Raw genomic sequence first — 14,722 nt, 5'->3', positions numbered from 1 at the left:
TTTTTGTCCACGGCACAAGGTGCACCTGTGTAATGATCATGCTATTTAATTAGCTTTTTGATATGCCACACCTGTCAGGTGAATGGATTATCTTGGCAAAGGAGACTTGCTCACTAACAGGGATGTAAACACATTTGTGCACAACATTTGAGAGAAATAAGCTTGTTGTGCTTACGGAAAATTTCTGGGATCTTTTATTTCAGCTCATGAAGCATGGGACCAACACTTTACATGTTACGTTTACATTTTTGTTCAATGTATGTTTTTAGAAGTGTTTACAAATTAATACTAAATGAAAAGGTGAAATGCCTTGAGTCAATAAGTGTTCAACCCCTTAGTTATGGTAAGCCTAAATAAGTTCAGGAGTAAAAATGTGCTTAACAAATTGCGTGGACTCACTCTGTGTGCAATAATAGTGTTTAACATGATTTTTGAATGACTACCTCTGTACCCCACACATACAATTATCTTTAAGGTCCCGCAGTCGAGCAGTGAATTTCAAACACAGATTCAACTACAAAGACAAGGGAGGTTTTTCATTGCCTCGTAAAGAAGGTCACCTATTGGTAGATGGATAAAACTAAAAAAAGCAAACGTTTAATATCCCTTTGAGCATGGTGGAGTTATTAATGACACTTTGGATGGTGTATCAATACACCCGGTCACTACAAAGATACAGGCGTCCTGCCTAAATCAGTTTCCGGAGAGGAAGGAAACCGCTCAGGGATTTCAGCATGAGGTCAATTGTGTCTTTAAAACAGTTACAGAGTTTAATGGCTGTGATAGGAGAAAACGGAGGATGGATCCACAACATTGTAGTTACTCCACAATACTAACCTAACTGACAGAGAAGGAAGCCTGTACAGAATAAAACGTATTCCAAAACATACATCCTGTTTGCAATAAGGCACTAAAGTAATACTGCAAAAAATGTGGCAAAGAAATTAACTTTATGTCCTTAATACAAATGTTATGTTTGGGGCAAATCCAACACATCACTGAGTACCACTCTTCATATTGTCAAGCATGGTGGTGGCTGCATCATGTTATGGATGTGCTTGTCGTCGACAATGAATAGGGAGTTTTTTAGGATAAAAAGAAAAGGAATTTAGCTAAGCATAGTCAAAATCCTAGAGGAAAACTTGGTTCAGTCTGCTTTCCAACAGGCCCTGGGAGACAAATTCACTTTTCAGCAGAACAATAACCTAAAACACATGGCCAAATACATACTGAGTGGCCTAGTTACAGTTTTGACTTAAATCGGCTTGAAAATCAATGACAAGACTTTAAAATGGCTGTCTAGCAATGATCAACAAACAACTTAACAGAGCCTGAATTTTTTAAAATGTTATATACTAATGTGCAAATATTGTACAATCCAGGCATGCAAAGCTCTTAGATTGTAATCACTGCCTAAGGTGATTCTAACATATTTTGACACAGGTGTTTGAATATTCATGTAAATTATATCTTTCTGTATTTCATTTTCATAACATTTGCTAACATTTCTAAAAACACGTTTTCACTTTGTCATTATGGGGTATTGTGTTTAGATGGGAAATATTTTTATTTATTTAATCCATTTTGAATTCAGGCTGTAACACAACAACATGTGGAATAAGTCAAAAGGAATTAATTATTTCTGAAGGGACTGTATCTCACTGATTGACAGCAACAGGTGAATAATAACCGCTATTGTGCGTCTCTCAGGTGTAGCACCATCTTGATCCACGGCCAGGAGGTTCCAATGGACGCCAACTGGAACGAAGCTTTCCAAAGTGCCTATATGGAGCTGGGAGGGCTGGGAGAGAGAGTTCTAGGTACGTACACTACAGCACACAGGTTGAGTCCCTAATGGCACTATGTTTGCTCTATCCGGACCACACATGCCACCTGGCTATTATCTGTGCCTTTCCTCTTCACGTCCCATCTCCTGATCTGTTCCTTACATCTGTACCATCATAAACACTCAATAAAATACAAAAGAGCATCAGAATCTCCTTCCACCCCAAAAATTACAAAAATAAAAGAGTTCCTGTCTGTTTGTTGTGTTTCTCTCTCCATCAGGGTTCTGCCACTTGCCACTGTCTCCGGCCCAGTTCCCTCGGGGCTTCTCCTTTGACTGTGAGGAAGTCAACTTCCCTATAAAAGGGTTGTGCTTTGTTGGTCTCATGTCCATGATCGACCCTCCTCGCGCCGCCGTCCCCGACGCTGTGGGGAAATGCCGCTCCGCAGGGATTAAGGTGAGTGGCACAATAAACCAACCAACAAACCATTAAACCAACCACCTAATCAATAAACCAACCAACAAACCATTCAACCAACCACCTAATCAATAAACCAATAAACCAACAAACCATTCAACCACCTAATCAATGAATCAATCAATAACCAACTAATTAATCAATTAATCAACCCACCAACTAATCAATTAATCAACCCACCAACTAATCAACCAACAACCAACTAATTAATCAATTCACCAACCAACCAACTAATTAATTAATTAATCAACCAATCAACCAATAAATAAATCTACCAACCAACCAACTAACTACTTAATCAATTAATTAATTAATCAACCAACCAACCAACCAACCAACCAACCAACTAATCAATTATTCAACTAACCAACAAATAAATTACTCAACCAACCAACTAATCAATGAATCAACCCACCAACTAATCAATCAATCAACCAGCTAATCAATTAATCAATCAACAACCAACTAATTCATCAATTCACCAACCAACCAATTAATTAATGAATCAACCAATCAATAAATCCACCAACCAACCAACTAACTACTTAATCAATTAATTAATCAACCAACCAACTAATCAATTAATCAACTAACCAACAAATAAATTACTCAACCAACCAACTAATCAATTAATCAACCAACAACCAACTAATTAATCAGTTCACCAACCAACCAACTAATCAATTAATCAACCAACTAATTAATCAACCAACCAATAAATAAATCAAACAACCAACTAACTACCTAATCAATTAATTAACCAACCAACCAACCAACCAACCAACTAATCAATGAATAAACCAACCAACAAATCAATTAAACAACCAACCAACTAACTAACTAACTAACCAATTAATCAACCAACCAACCAACTGAGGAATAAATTAACCAACCAACCAACTAATCAATTAATCAACCAACCAATCAATCAATTAACCAATCTAACAATCTCAACAACAAAAAATACTTTCCCAAATTCCCAGGTTTTCCAGAAATCATGGTTGGAGGTTTCTTGGAATCAGGAGGGAGTAATTAGGAATCAGGAGGGAGTAATTAGGAATCAGGAGGGAGTAATTAGGAATCAGGAGGGAGTAATTAGGAATCAGGAGGGAGTAATTAGGAATCAGGAGGGAGTAATTAGGAATCAGGAGGGAGTAATTAGGAATCAGGAGGGAGTAATTAGGAAATTCGGGAATCCTCCAACTGGAATTTCTGGAAAACCTGGGCATTTTGAGAGTTACTAGAGTAAAATGAAAATAGAAATGACATACTACATATGTATATATATAATCTCCTGGAAGTCTATAAATGAGCTAAACAAGGAACAAGCAGAAGTACAGTTCATGTGGTGACAGGTATAGATTACATATGACGTGTTTATAGTTGTGAGGATGTTTATGATTCTCTATGCCGTCAGGTCGTCACGGTGACAGGTATAGATGACATATGACGTGTTTATAGTTGTGAGGATGTTTATGATTCTCTATGCCGTCAGGTCGTCACGGTGACAGGTATAGATGACATATGACGTGTTTATAGTTGTGATGATGTTTATGATTCTCTATGCCGTCAGGTCGTCACGGTGACAGGTATAGATGACATATGACGTGTTTATAGTTGTGATGATGTTTATGATTCTCTATGCCGTCAGGTTGTCACGGTGACAGGTATAGATGACATATGACGTGTTTATAGTTGTGATGTTTATGATTCTCTATGCCGTCAGGTCGTCACGGTGACAGGTATAGATGACATATGATGATGTTTATGATTCTCTATGCCGTTTAGGTCGTCACGGTGACAGGTATAGATGACATATGATGATGTTTATGATTCTCTATGCCGTTTAGGTCGTCACGGTGACAGGTATAGATGACATATGATGATGTTTATGATTCTCTATGCCGTCAGGTCATCATGGTGACTGGCGACCATCCCATCACTGCCAAAGCCATCGCTAAAGGCGTGGGCATCATCTCCGAGGGCAACGAGACTGTGGAGGACATCGCTGAAAGACTGAATATTCCCCTGAGTCAAGTCAACCCCAGGTGTTTGTACATGCGTGTGTGTGTGTGTATCTATGTGTGTGTGTGTGTGTATCTATGTGTGTGTGTGTGTGTGTGTATCTATGTGTCTGTGTGTGTGTGTGTGTGTGTGTGTGTGTGTGTGTGTGTGTGTGTGTGTGTATGTGTGTATCTATGTGTCTGTGTGTGTGTGTGTGTGTGTGTGTGTGTATCTATGTGTCTGTGTGTGTGTGTGTGTGTGTGTATCTATGTGTCTGTGTGTGTGTGTGTGTGTGTGTATCTATGTGTCTGTGTGTGTGTGTGTGTGTGTGTATCTATGTGTCTGTGTGTGTGTGTGTGTGTGTGTATCTATGTGTCTGTGTGTGTGTGTGTGTGTGTGTATCTATGTGTCTGTGTGTGTGTGTGTGTGTGTGTGTGTGTATCTATGTGTCTGTGTGTGTGTGTGTGTGTGTGTATCTATGTGTCTGTGTGTGTGTGTGTGTGTGTGTGTGTGTGTGTGTGTGTGTGTGTGTGTCTATGTGTCTGTGTGTGTGTGTGTGTGTGTGTGTATCTATGTGTCTGTGTGTGTGTGTGTGTGTGTGTATCTATGTGTCTGTGTGTGTGTGTGTGTGTGTGTGTGTGTATCTATGTGTCTGTGTGTGTGTGTGTGTGTGTGTATCTATGTGTCTGTGTGTGTGTGTGTGTGTGTGTGTGTGTGTGTGTGTGTGTGTGTATCTATGTGTCTGTGTGTGTGTGTGTGTGTGTGTATCTATGTGTCTGTGTGTGTGTGTGTGTGTGTGTATCTATGTGTCTGTGTGTGTGTGTGTGTGTGTGTATCTATGTGTCTGTGTGTGTGTGTGTGTGTGTGTGTGTGTATCTATGTGTCTGTGTGTGTGTGTGTGTGTGTGTATCTATGTGTCTGTGTGTGTGTGTGTGTGTGTGTGTGTGTGTGTGTATCTATGTGTGTGTGTGTGTGTGTGTGTGTGTGTGTGTGTGTGTGTGTGTGTGTATCTATGTGTGTGTGTGTGTGTGTGTGTGTATCTATGTGTCTGTGTGTGTGTGTGTGTGTGTGTGTGTGTGTGTGTGTGTGTGTGTGTGTATCTATGTGTGTGTGTGTGTGTGTGTGTGTATCTATGTGTGTCTGTGTGTGTGTGTGTATCTATGTGTCTGTGTGTGTGTGTGTGTGTGTGTGTGTGTGTGTGTGTGTGTGTGTGTGTGTGTATCTATGTGTGTGTGTGTGTGTGTGTGTGTATCTATGTGTGTCTGTGTGTGTGTGTGTATCTATGTGTCTGTGTGTGTGTGTGTGTGTGTGTGTGTGTGTGTGTGTGTGTGTGTGTGTATCTATGTGTGTGTGTGTGTGTGTGTGTGTATCTATGTGTGTCTGTGTGTGTGTGTGTATCTATGTGTCTGTGTGTGTGTGTGTGTGTGTGTGTGTGTGTGTGTGTGTGTGTGTGTGTATCTATGTGTGTGTGTGTGTGTGTGTGTGTATCTATGTGTGTGTGTGTGTGTGTGTGTGTGTGTGTGTGTATCTATGTGTGTGTGTGTGTGTGTGTGTGTGTGTGTGTGTATCTATGTGTGTGTGTGTGTGTGTGTGTGTGTGTGTGTGTATCTATGTGTGTGTGTGTGTGTGTGTGTATCTATGTGTGTGTGTGTGTGTGTGTGTGTGTGTGTGTGTATCTATGTGTGTGTGTGTGTGTGTGTGTGTGTGTGTGTGTATCTATGTGTGTCTGTGTGTGTGTGTGTGTGTGTGTGTGTGTGTGTGTGTGTGTGTGTGTGTGTGTGTGTGTGTGTGTGTGTGTATGACTTTCCACGTCTGCGCATGTGTGTTGTTCTCATATGTCATTACATTTTTGCGTCTGTTTTTTTTACCGTGCCACATATGCCAAACTTGACAAATGCGACCATGAAAGAAGACCACAATGGAAATAAGCTGTTTACTTTTCTGTGTTTATCCTAGATTATCCTAAATCACGTGCATAATGTTATATGTGTACCTTGTTTTACATTTTTAAATAAACGAAACACAAAAAAAACACTGTTGGCTTGTATCTGTGTCTCTCTTCCAGAGAGTGTGTGTGTGCCTGTGTGTGTGCGTGCGTCCGTGCATATGTGAGCGCTTGTGTGTGTGACTGTTCACGCCTGTGTGTGTGTGTGTGTGTGTATCTGTGTATTTGTGTGGTTTTTCACTGGGGGCCTGGTGTCTGTGTGTCTCTTCCAGGGATGCCAAGGCCTGTGTGGTGCATGGAGGGGACCTGAAGGACATGAGCGCAGAGTACCTGGATGACCTACTCAGGAACCACACGGAGATAGTGTTCGCCCGCACATCACCTCAGCAGAAACTCATCATCGTAGAGGGCTGCCAGAGAACGGTGAAAGGATGTCTGTGTGTGTATGCGCTTGTGTGTGTTTGAGTCTCTATAATTAAAGCATGAGTCAGGGATTCTCAATCTATTCTCCTGTGCAGTGAGATACTGGGAAGCTATTATCCCTATAGAAAATTATTTGATGGGAAAACTGTCCCAAAATTGACATACCATAAAACTTACACTACCGTTCAAAAGTTTAGGGTCACTTAGAAATGTCTTTGTTTTTGAAAGAAAAGCAAAAAAAATTGTCCATTAAAATAACATCAAATTGATCAGAAATACAGTGCAGACATTGTTAATGTTGTAAATTACTATTGTAGTTGGAAACGGCAGATTTTTAATGGAATATCTCCATAGGTGTACAGAGGCCCATTATCAGCAACCATCACTCCTGTGTTCCAAAGGCACGTCGTGTTAGCTAATCCAAGCTTATAATTTTAAAAGGCTAATTGACCATTAGAAAACCCTTTAGCAATTATGTTAGCACAGCTGATAACTGTTGTTCTGATTAAAGAAGCAATAAAACTGGCGTTCTTTAGACTAGTTGAGTATCTGGAGCATCAGTATTTGTGGGTTCGATTACAGGCTCAAAATGGCCAGAAACAAAGAACTTTCTTCTGAAACTCGTCAGTCTATTCTTGTTCTAAGAATTGAAGGCTATTCCATGCTGTGTACTACTCCCTTCACAGAACAGCGCAAACTGGCCCTAACCAGAATAGAAAGACGAGTGGGAGGCCCCGGTGCACAACTGAGCAAGAGGACAAGTACATTAGAGTGTCTAGTTTGAGAAACAGACACCTCACAAGTCCTCAACTAGCAGCTTCATTAAATAGTACCTGCAAAACACCAGTCTCAACGTCAACAGTGAAGTGGCGACTCCGGGATGCTGGCCTTCTAGGCAGAGTTTCTCTGTCCAGTGTCTGTGTTCTTTTGCCCATCTTAATCTTTTATTTTTATTGGCCAGTCTGAGATACGGCTTTTTCTTTGCAACTCTGCCTGGAAGTCCAGCATGCCGGAGTCGCCTCTTCACTGTTGACGTTGAGACTGGTGTCTGGTCTTATTTACTGACTTTGAATTCTCTTGTTCTAGGGGGCAATCGTGGCGGTTACTGGGGACGGAGTGAACGACTCGCCTGCCCTGAAGAAGGCTGACATTGGGGTTGCTATGGGGATTGCAGGGTCTGACGTCTCCAAGCAGGCTGCAGACATGATCCTCCTGGATGACAATTTTGCATCTATTGTCACAGGAGTGGAGGAAGGTAAGAAAGGAAGGAAGGAAAGAAAGAAAGAAAGGAAGAAAGAATGAAGGAAAGAAGGAAGAAAGAAAGTGAAAAAACGTGATCTATCTGTTCTTCTTAAATCCCAAACAGGTCGTCTGATCTTTGATAACTTGAAGAAGTCTATCGCCTACACACTGACAAGTAACATTCCAGAGATCAGCCCCTTCCTCCTCTTCATCATTGCCAGCATTCCCCTGCCCCTGGGCACCGTCACCATCCTCTGTATCGACTTGGGCACAGACATGGTGAGGACCCGCCTTACTGACTGGAAAACCTGCACACTGAAATAGTCTTTGGGGCGGTTTCCCGGACACAGATTAAGCATTAGTCTTGGACTTTAAAGCTCAATGGAGGATCACCATTGAAAGTGCTTTTTAGTCCAGGACTACTTAATTGGTCCTTGGTTCTTTAGCAGTTCATTTGTTTGAACTTTTTTTCTGCTGCTAAATAACAATACATCTTAAAAACTATTTCAGTGAGTGCAGGTTTCCCTGTTCCACTTTATATGCACAGGTCATATTTCTACTTCTCGACACTCAGTCACAAGCAGACATTCTCTCAGCTTGATCGTACATTACCTTTCAATCTATAACTCACCACTACCCTGCCCTGGGTCAGAGTGAGAGCTACTAAATCTTGTAAAGCAAACTGGATTTGTATCCACTGCTGTGAGGACTCTAGTGTCACACTGGGTTATGTTCATTTTCCACTTCAACTCACACATTGCCCTGTTGTTGCCTCACTGGTAATACCTTCAACCAATAGTCAAGGCTTTTTCTTATTACGGAACCTATAACTTTGTCACATTGTTCTGTCTGTCACACATTGTTCTGTCTGTCATACATAAATTCCCTCTCGCTCTCTCCATCTCTATTCTTTAACTCCCTCTCCTCTCACCCCTATCTCTGGTTACAGGTTCCTGCTATCTCATTGGCCTATGAGACGGCTGAGAGTGACATTATGAAGCGTCAGCCCAGGTGCCCAAAGACAGACAAGCTGGTGAACGACAGACTGATCAGCATGGCCTACGGACAGATAGGTCAGAATACCTGACAGGCTCATCCATGTTTCTGTGGCCTAAAATTGAACCCCTTTATGGGCCCTAGTCAGAAGTAGTGCAATATATAGGGAATAGGGCTCCATTTGGGATGCTAGCCTTGTGTCTGTCCACCACAGAACTAAAGCACACATCAATGTTTGCACATAAGTATTATGATTACAAATTATTTTGTGTACGTCCTAAATGGTACACTATTCCCTATATAGTGCACTACTTTTGACCAGGGCCCATAGTGGTAGTGGTCAGAAGTAGTGCACCAAATAGAGAATAGGTTGCCACTTGGGATGTACATTTGTCTTTTTTCCCTCTGTTGTTCCTGCCAGTTATTGAAACAGGTATTATATTGTCTCTCTCTCTCCCCAGGTATGATTCAGGCTCTGGCTGGTTTTTTCACCTACTTTGTGATCCTGGCTGAGAATGGCTTCTGGCCAGAGACCCTGCTGGGCATCCGTCTGAAATGGGACGACCGTGCTAACAACGAGGTGGAGGACAGCTATGGACAGCAATGGGTGAGACTGAGAGGGTTTAACATATCCATATAGTCAGTAGCTATATTTATCAGATCCACAGCAATGTTTTTTAGAAAGTAAACTCGTACACCTTGACATACTACTGTCATTAAATACAAAATACAAAAGTATAGTCAATACAAAATCTAAACTGTTGGAAGCATCAAGACTTCATATATTGGTCCTAAACACTGTTGCTTCTGTCTGTAAAAGTATAGGTTAATTCTTCAACGCTGTCACAGCGTTAGTATGTTTCTTTTTAGTCACAACTACAACAGGTTTTCAATTGTAAGTACACTATGACGTGTTTTCCTTTCACAGACCTACGAGCAACGGAAGATCATTGAGTTCACGTGTCACACCTCGTTCTTTGTGAGCATCGTGGTGGTGCAGTGGGCCGATGTGATTATCTGCAAGACCAGGAGGAACTCTGTCTTTCAGCAGGGCATGAAGTGGGTGGAAAAGTCTCAAATGGCACACTAGTGCACTGCCCATTGGACTCTGTTCAAAAGTAGTGTACTGTTGTATATAGGGAATAGGATTTTTTACTTTGTATAAGTTTGTCCTGTATTTATCCAGGCTGTATCACAACCGGCCGTGATTGGAAGTCCCATAGGGCGGCGCACAATTGGCCCGGCGTCTGGGTTTAGCCGGTGTAGGCCGTCATTGTAAATAAGAATTTGTTCTTAACTGACTTCCCTAGTTAAATAAAGGTTCAATTTAAAAAATATATATATATTTTAATTGGTTAAAACTCTAAATGTGTCTTGGCCAACTCTGCCATCTCCATTTCCTCAACAGGAATCGGATCCTGATCTTCGGCCTGTTTGCTGAGACAGCTTTGGCTGCATTTTTATCCTACTGCCCAGGAATGGACATCGCCCTCCGCATGTATCCCCTGAAGTCAGTACCACACACCACCCTAAACACAAGGATATCCCATCCCCGATACCCCTTGTCTTTAATTCTACCCCCAAGTCCCTCGCACGCTTTTCTCATATCACACCCTCAACTCCGTGGATTTTACAATGAACTGTATCCTCTGAAGTTAGTACGACAGACGTCTCCACTCTGCAATACCCCAAACACTCCTAAAACAAGTCCCTCACACGCCTTGCTCAGATCACACCCTCATATCATCTCAAGGATTCAGCATGTACCTGAATAGATTTTACAATGAACTCCATCAAACACTTTCTCTCTCTCCCTCTCTGTCTCTCTCCCTCTTTCTCTCACTCTGTCTCTCTCCCCCTCTCTATCTCTCCCCCTCTCTGTCTCTCTCCCCCTCTCTATCTCTCTCTCCCTCTCTGTCTCTCTCTGTCTTTCTCTCACTCTGTCTCTCTCCCCCTCTCTATCTCTCTCTCCCTCTTTCTCTCACTCTGTCTCTCTCCCCCTCTCTATCTCTCTCTCCCTCTCTGTCTCTCTCCCCCTCTCTGTCTCTCTCCCCCTCTCTATCTCTCTCTCCCTCTCTGTCTCCCTCTCCCTATCTCTCCTTCAGGGTCTCCTGGTGGTTCTGTGCCCTCCCCTACAGTCTTCTCATCTTCATCTACGATGAGGTCCGCAAGCTCATCATCAGGAGGTATCCTGGAGGTGGGTGACATAGTGACATAGAATGACATAGAGAGAGGGACACAGAGAGTCACAGAAGATGCCAGTTGTCTGTCACTGAGTATCTGTTCTGTAAGGAAGAGACTAATAAGAGAGATTCACAAAAGATCATTCATCATGACAGTTATTTGCTCCATGTTAATCAGTCATGTTAATAATCATATTGATGTGGTGGGGATCAGAGAGTCACTGAGTTAAAAGGGTTTTGTCATATTAAAGCACTAAGGGGAAGAGATAATGGTATGTAATGATGACTAATCCAATCATTCTTGTCTGACGCATTTTAATCTTTCTCTGTTACAGGTTGGGTGGAACTGGAGACATATTACTAACCTTCAGAAAAGTATTATTGTGAGTCTGAATTTCTGTGAGTCTGTGTGTATGTGAATGAGTGAGTACGTGTGTATGCAAGGTCTCGCTAAGCAAAGAACAGCAAAACTACCTTACAATTTGCATTTTGTCTTTGAAAATAACAAACAAGCTTACATAATCAGCCTACATTACCACTGGAAATCAGCCTACATTACCACTGGAAATCAGCCTATATTAACACTGTAAATGCTGCTAGTGTGTGTGTGTGTGTGTGTGTGTGTGTGTGTGTGTGTGTGTGTGTGTGTGTGTGTGTGTGTGCGTGCGTGCGTGTACACTAAGTGTACAAAACATTAGAAACACCTTCCTAATATTGAGTTGCACCCCCTTTTGCCCTCAGTACAGCCTCAATTATTCAGGGCATGGACTCTACAAGGTGTCAAAAGTGTTCCACGGGGATGCTGGCCCATGTTGACTCCAATGCTTCCCACAGTTGTGTCAAGTTGGCTGGATGTCCTTTGGGTGGTGGAACATTCTTGATGCACACGGGAAACTGTTGAGCGTGAAAACCCCAGCAGCGTTGCAGTTCTTGACACAAACCGGCACCTACTACCATACCTTGTTTAAAGGCACTTAAATGATTTGTCTTGTCCATTCACCCTCAATGGCACACATACACAATCCATGTCTCAAATGTCTCAAGGCTTAACAATCGTTCTTTAACCTGTCTCCTCACCTTCATCTACACTGATTGAAGTCAATTTAACAAGTGACATTAATAAGGGATCATAGCTTTAACATGGATTCACCTGGTCATTCTATGTCATGGAAAGAGCAGGTGTTCATTATGTTTTGTATACTCAGAGTATGTGTGTTTTTACATTATGTGTGTGTGCTTTGTGTTTGTCCGTCAGACAATTGGTCTGTTATTGCAAGGAGCAGTACACCATTCTGGTTATCATAGAGAATACTGTTGCAAAGAAAGCCTGTAATTGTGATTGATATTACTGAGTTTTGACAATAACTACACTGGAAGGACTTTCCAAAACCCAAATGTCAAACAAACAAGATGTTGCAAAACGGCTGTAGCATAAAAATGCACCCTAAATCGTTTTTTTGCTTCACCAAATAAAATGTACTTCAAAAGCAAAACATGAATTGCATCAATCATCAGTCCTGAAGGCTAGGGCTCCGTTCCAAATGGCACCCTATCCCATACACAGTGCACTAATTTTTACCAGAGCCATATGGGCACTGGTCAAACGTAGTGCCCTATACAGGGAATATAGGGTACCATTGGGACACACAAAATGAGAGATGAGGTGTTGTGTGAAAATAAATTGCTCTGAAATGTGTCTCGATATGAAATAAAGTTAATCTGAACAAAGCGGTCGATGATGTTTGTCCTTTTTTGTAACCCTATTACCAAATATATTATTACAACATTAGTACTATTAGGTCATGAATGATAAGCGCATCCACTACCTAGGTCAATACACAGCCTGTATGACCTTAGCCCTTGATCATGACTCTCAGTTCCATTACATCACACATAAGAGTCTTTGGACGAAGGCGTCTTTTGTTGAGCAGCGACGCTCTGTCTGAACATTAACACACACCGTTTGACGTACGGTTTTGGTAGCATAACGACCTTATCTTTCATATCAGGGAGAATTTTTTTTAAATCTCAAGGTTAAATTGATACACACCTTTATGGGGTTAGTGTTCCCATACGGCCATATCTCCATATTAAAGCGCTTGTTTATGGAAGACAGAGTGGACTACACTGCATCCGGATGTTACAGCGCTTGTTTATGGAAGACAGAGTGGACTACACTGCATCCGGATGTTACAGCGCTTGTTTATGGAAGACAGAGTGGACTACACTGCATCCGGATGTTACAGCGCTTGTTTATGGAAGACAGAGTGGACTACACTGCATCCGGATGTTACAGCGCTTGTTTATGGAAGACAGAGTGGACTACACTGCATCCGGATGTTACAGCGCTTGTTTATGGAAGACAGAGGGGACTACACTGCATCCGGATGTTACAGCGCTTGTTTATGGAAGACAGAGGGGACTACACTGCATCCGGATGTTACAGCGCTTGTTTATGGAAGACAGAGTGGACTACACTGCATCCAGAAAGTATTCAGACCCCTTAAATTTCTCCACATTTTGTTATGTTACAGCCTTTTTCTACAATTGATTAAATTATTGTTGTTTTTTGTTCCTTCGTCAATCTACACACAATACCTCAATTACAAAGAAAAAACAGGTTTTATACATTTTTGCAAATTTATATAAAAAAAAAAAAACGGAAATGTCATATTTACATAAATATTCAGACCCTTTACTCAGTACTCGGTTGAATCACCTTTGGCAACGATTACAGCCTTGAGTCTTCTTGGGTATGACATTACAGACTGGGCACACCTGTATTTGGGGAGTTTCTCCCATTCTTCTCTGCAGATCCTCTCAAGCTCTGTCAGGTTGGATGGGGAGCGTCAATGCACAGCTATTTTCAGATCTCTCCAGAGATGTTCGATCGGGTCCAAGTCCGGGCTCTGGCTGGGCCACTCAAGTACATTCAGAGACTTGTCCCGAAGCCACTCCTGCGTTGTCTTGGCTGTGTGCTTTGGGTTGTTGTCCTGTTGGAAGGTGAACATTCACCCCAGTCTAAGGTCCTGAGCACTCTGGAGCAAGTTTTCATCAAGGATCTCTCTATACCTTGCTCCAGTCATCTTTCCCTCTATACTGACTAGTCTCTCAGTCTCTGCCGCTGAAAAACATCCCTACAGCCTGATGCTGCCACCACCATGCTTCACCGTAGGGATGGTGCCAGGTTTCCTCCAGATGTGATGCTTGGCATTCAGGCCAAAGAGTTTAATCTTGGTTTCATAAGACCAGAGAATCTTGTTTCGCATAGTCAGTCCTTTAGGTGCCTTTTGGCAAACTCCAAGCAGGCTTTCATGTGCCTTTTGCTGAGGAGTTGCTTCCATCTGGCAACTCTACCATAAAGGCCTGATTGGTGGAGTGCTGCAGAGATGGTTGTCCTTCTGGAAGGTTCTTTCATCTCCACAGAGGAGCTCTGGAGCTCTGTCAGAGTGACCATCGGGTTCTTGGTCACCACCCTGACCAAGTCCCTTCTCCCCTGATTGCTCAGTTTGGCCTGGTGGCCAGCTCTAGGAAGTGTCTTGGTGGTTCCAAACTTCTTCCATTTAAGAATTATGGAGGCCACTGTGTTCTTGGGGACCTTCAATGCTGCAGAAATGTTTTGTTACCCTTTCCCAGATCTGTGCCTTGACACAATCCTGTCTCGG

General features: G+C 42.2%; 1 protein-coding gene across 2 annotated transcripts in view; it reads left to right on the top strand.

The window, feature by feature from the left end:
* LOC129813612 (sodium/potassium-transporting ATPase subunit alpha-2) overlaps positions 1 to 12,786 on the top strand; it is a 30,084-nt gene extending 17,298 nt beyond the window's left edge. Inside the window, exons 13-25 of one of the 2 annotated variants that reach the window (XM_055865953.1) lie at positions 1,711 to 1,820; positions 2,068 to 2,243; positions 4,176 to 4,312; positions 6,486 to 6,636; positions 7,723 to 7,891; positions 8,003 to 8,157; positions 8,828 to 8,951; positions 9,336 to 9,481; positions 9,803 to 9,933; positions 10,283 to 10,384; positions 10,980 to 11,071; positions 11,393 to 11,440; positions 11,799 to 12,786. In XM_055865953.1, coding sequence (XP_055721928.1) covers positions 1,711 to 1,820; positions 2,068 to 2,243; positions 4,176 to 4,312; positions 6,486 to 6,636; positions 7,723 to 7,891; positions 8,003 to 8,157; positions 8,828 to 8,951; positions 9,336 to 9,481; positions 9,803 to 9,933; positions 10,283 to 10,384; positions 10,980 to 11,071; positions 11,393 to 11,421 — 1,522 coding nt within the window. In that variant the 3' untranslated portion in view covers positions 11,422 to 11,440; positions 11,799 to 12,786. Of the gene's footprint in view, positions 1 to 1,710; positions 1,821 to 2,067; positions 2,244 to 4,175; positions 4,313 to 6,485; positions 6,637 to 7,722; positions 7,892 to 8,002; positions 8,158 to 8,827; positions 8,952 to 9,335; positions 9,482 to 9,802; positions 9,934 to 10,282; positions 10,385 to 10,979; positions 11,072 to 11,392 lie in introns of both variants that reach the window. The other variant, XM_055865952.1, reaches the window with a different exon arrangement.
* Positions 12,787 to 14,722: the final 1,936 nt, after the last annotated feature.

Source organism: Salvelinus fontinalis, chromosome 17, assembly GCF_029448725.1.
Source record: "Salvelinus fontinalis isolate EN_2023a chromosome 17, ASM2944872v1, whole genome shotgun sequence".
NCBI lineage: Eukaryota > Metazoa > Chordata > Actinopteri > Salmoniformes > Salmonidae > Salvelinus > Salvelinus fontinalis.
This window is presented reverse-complemented; position numbering and strand designations above follow the sequence as displayed.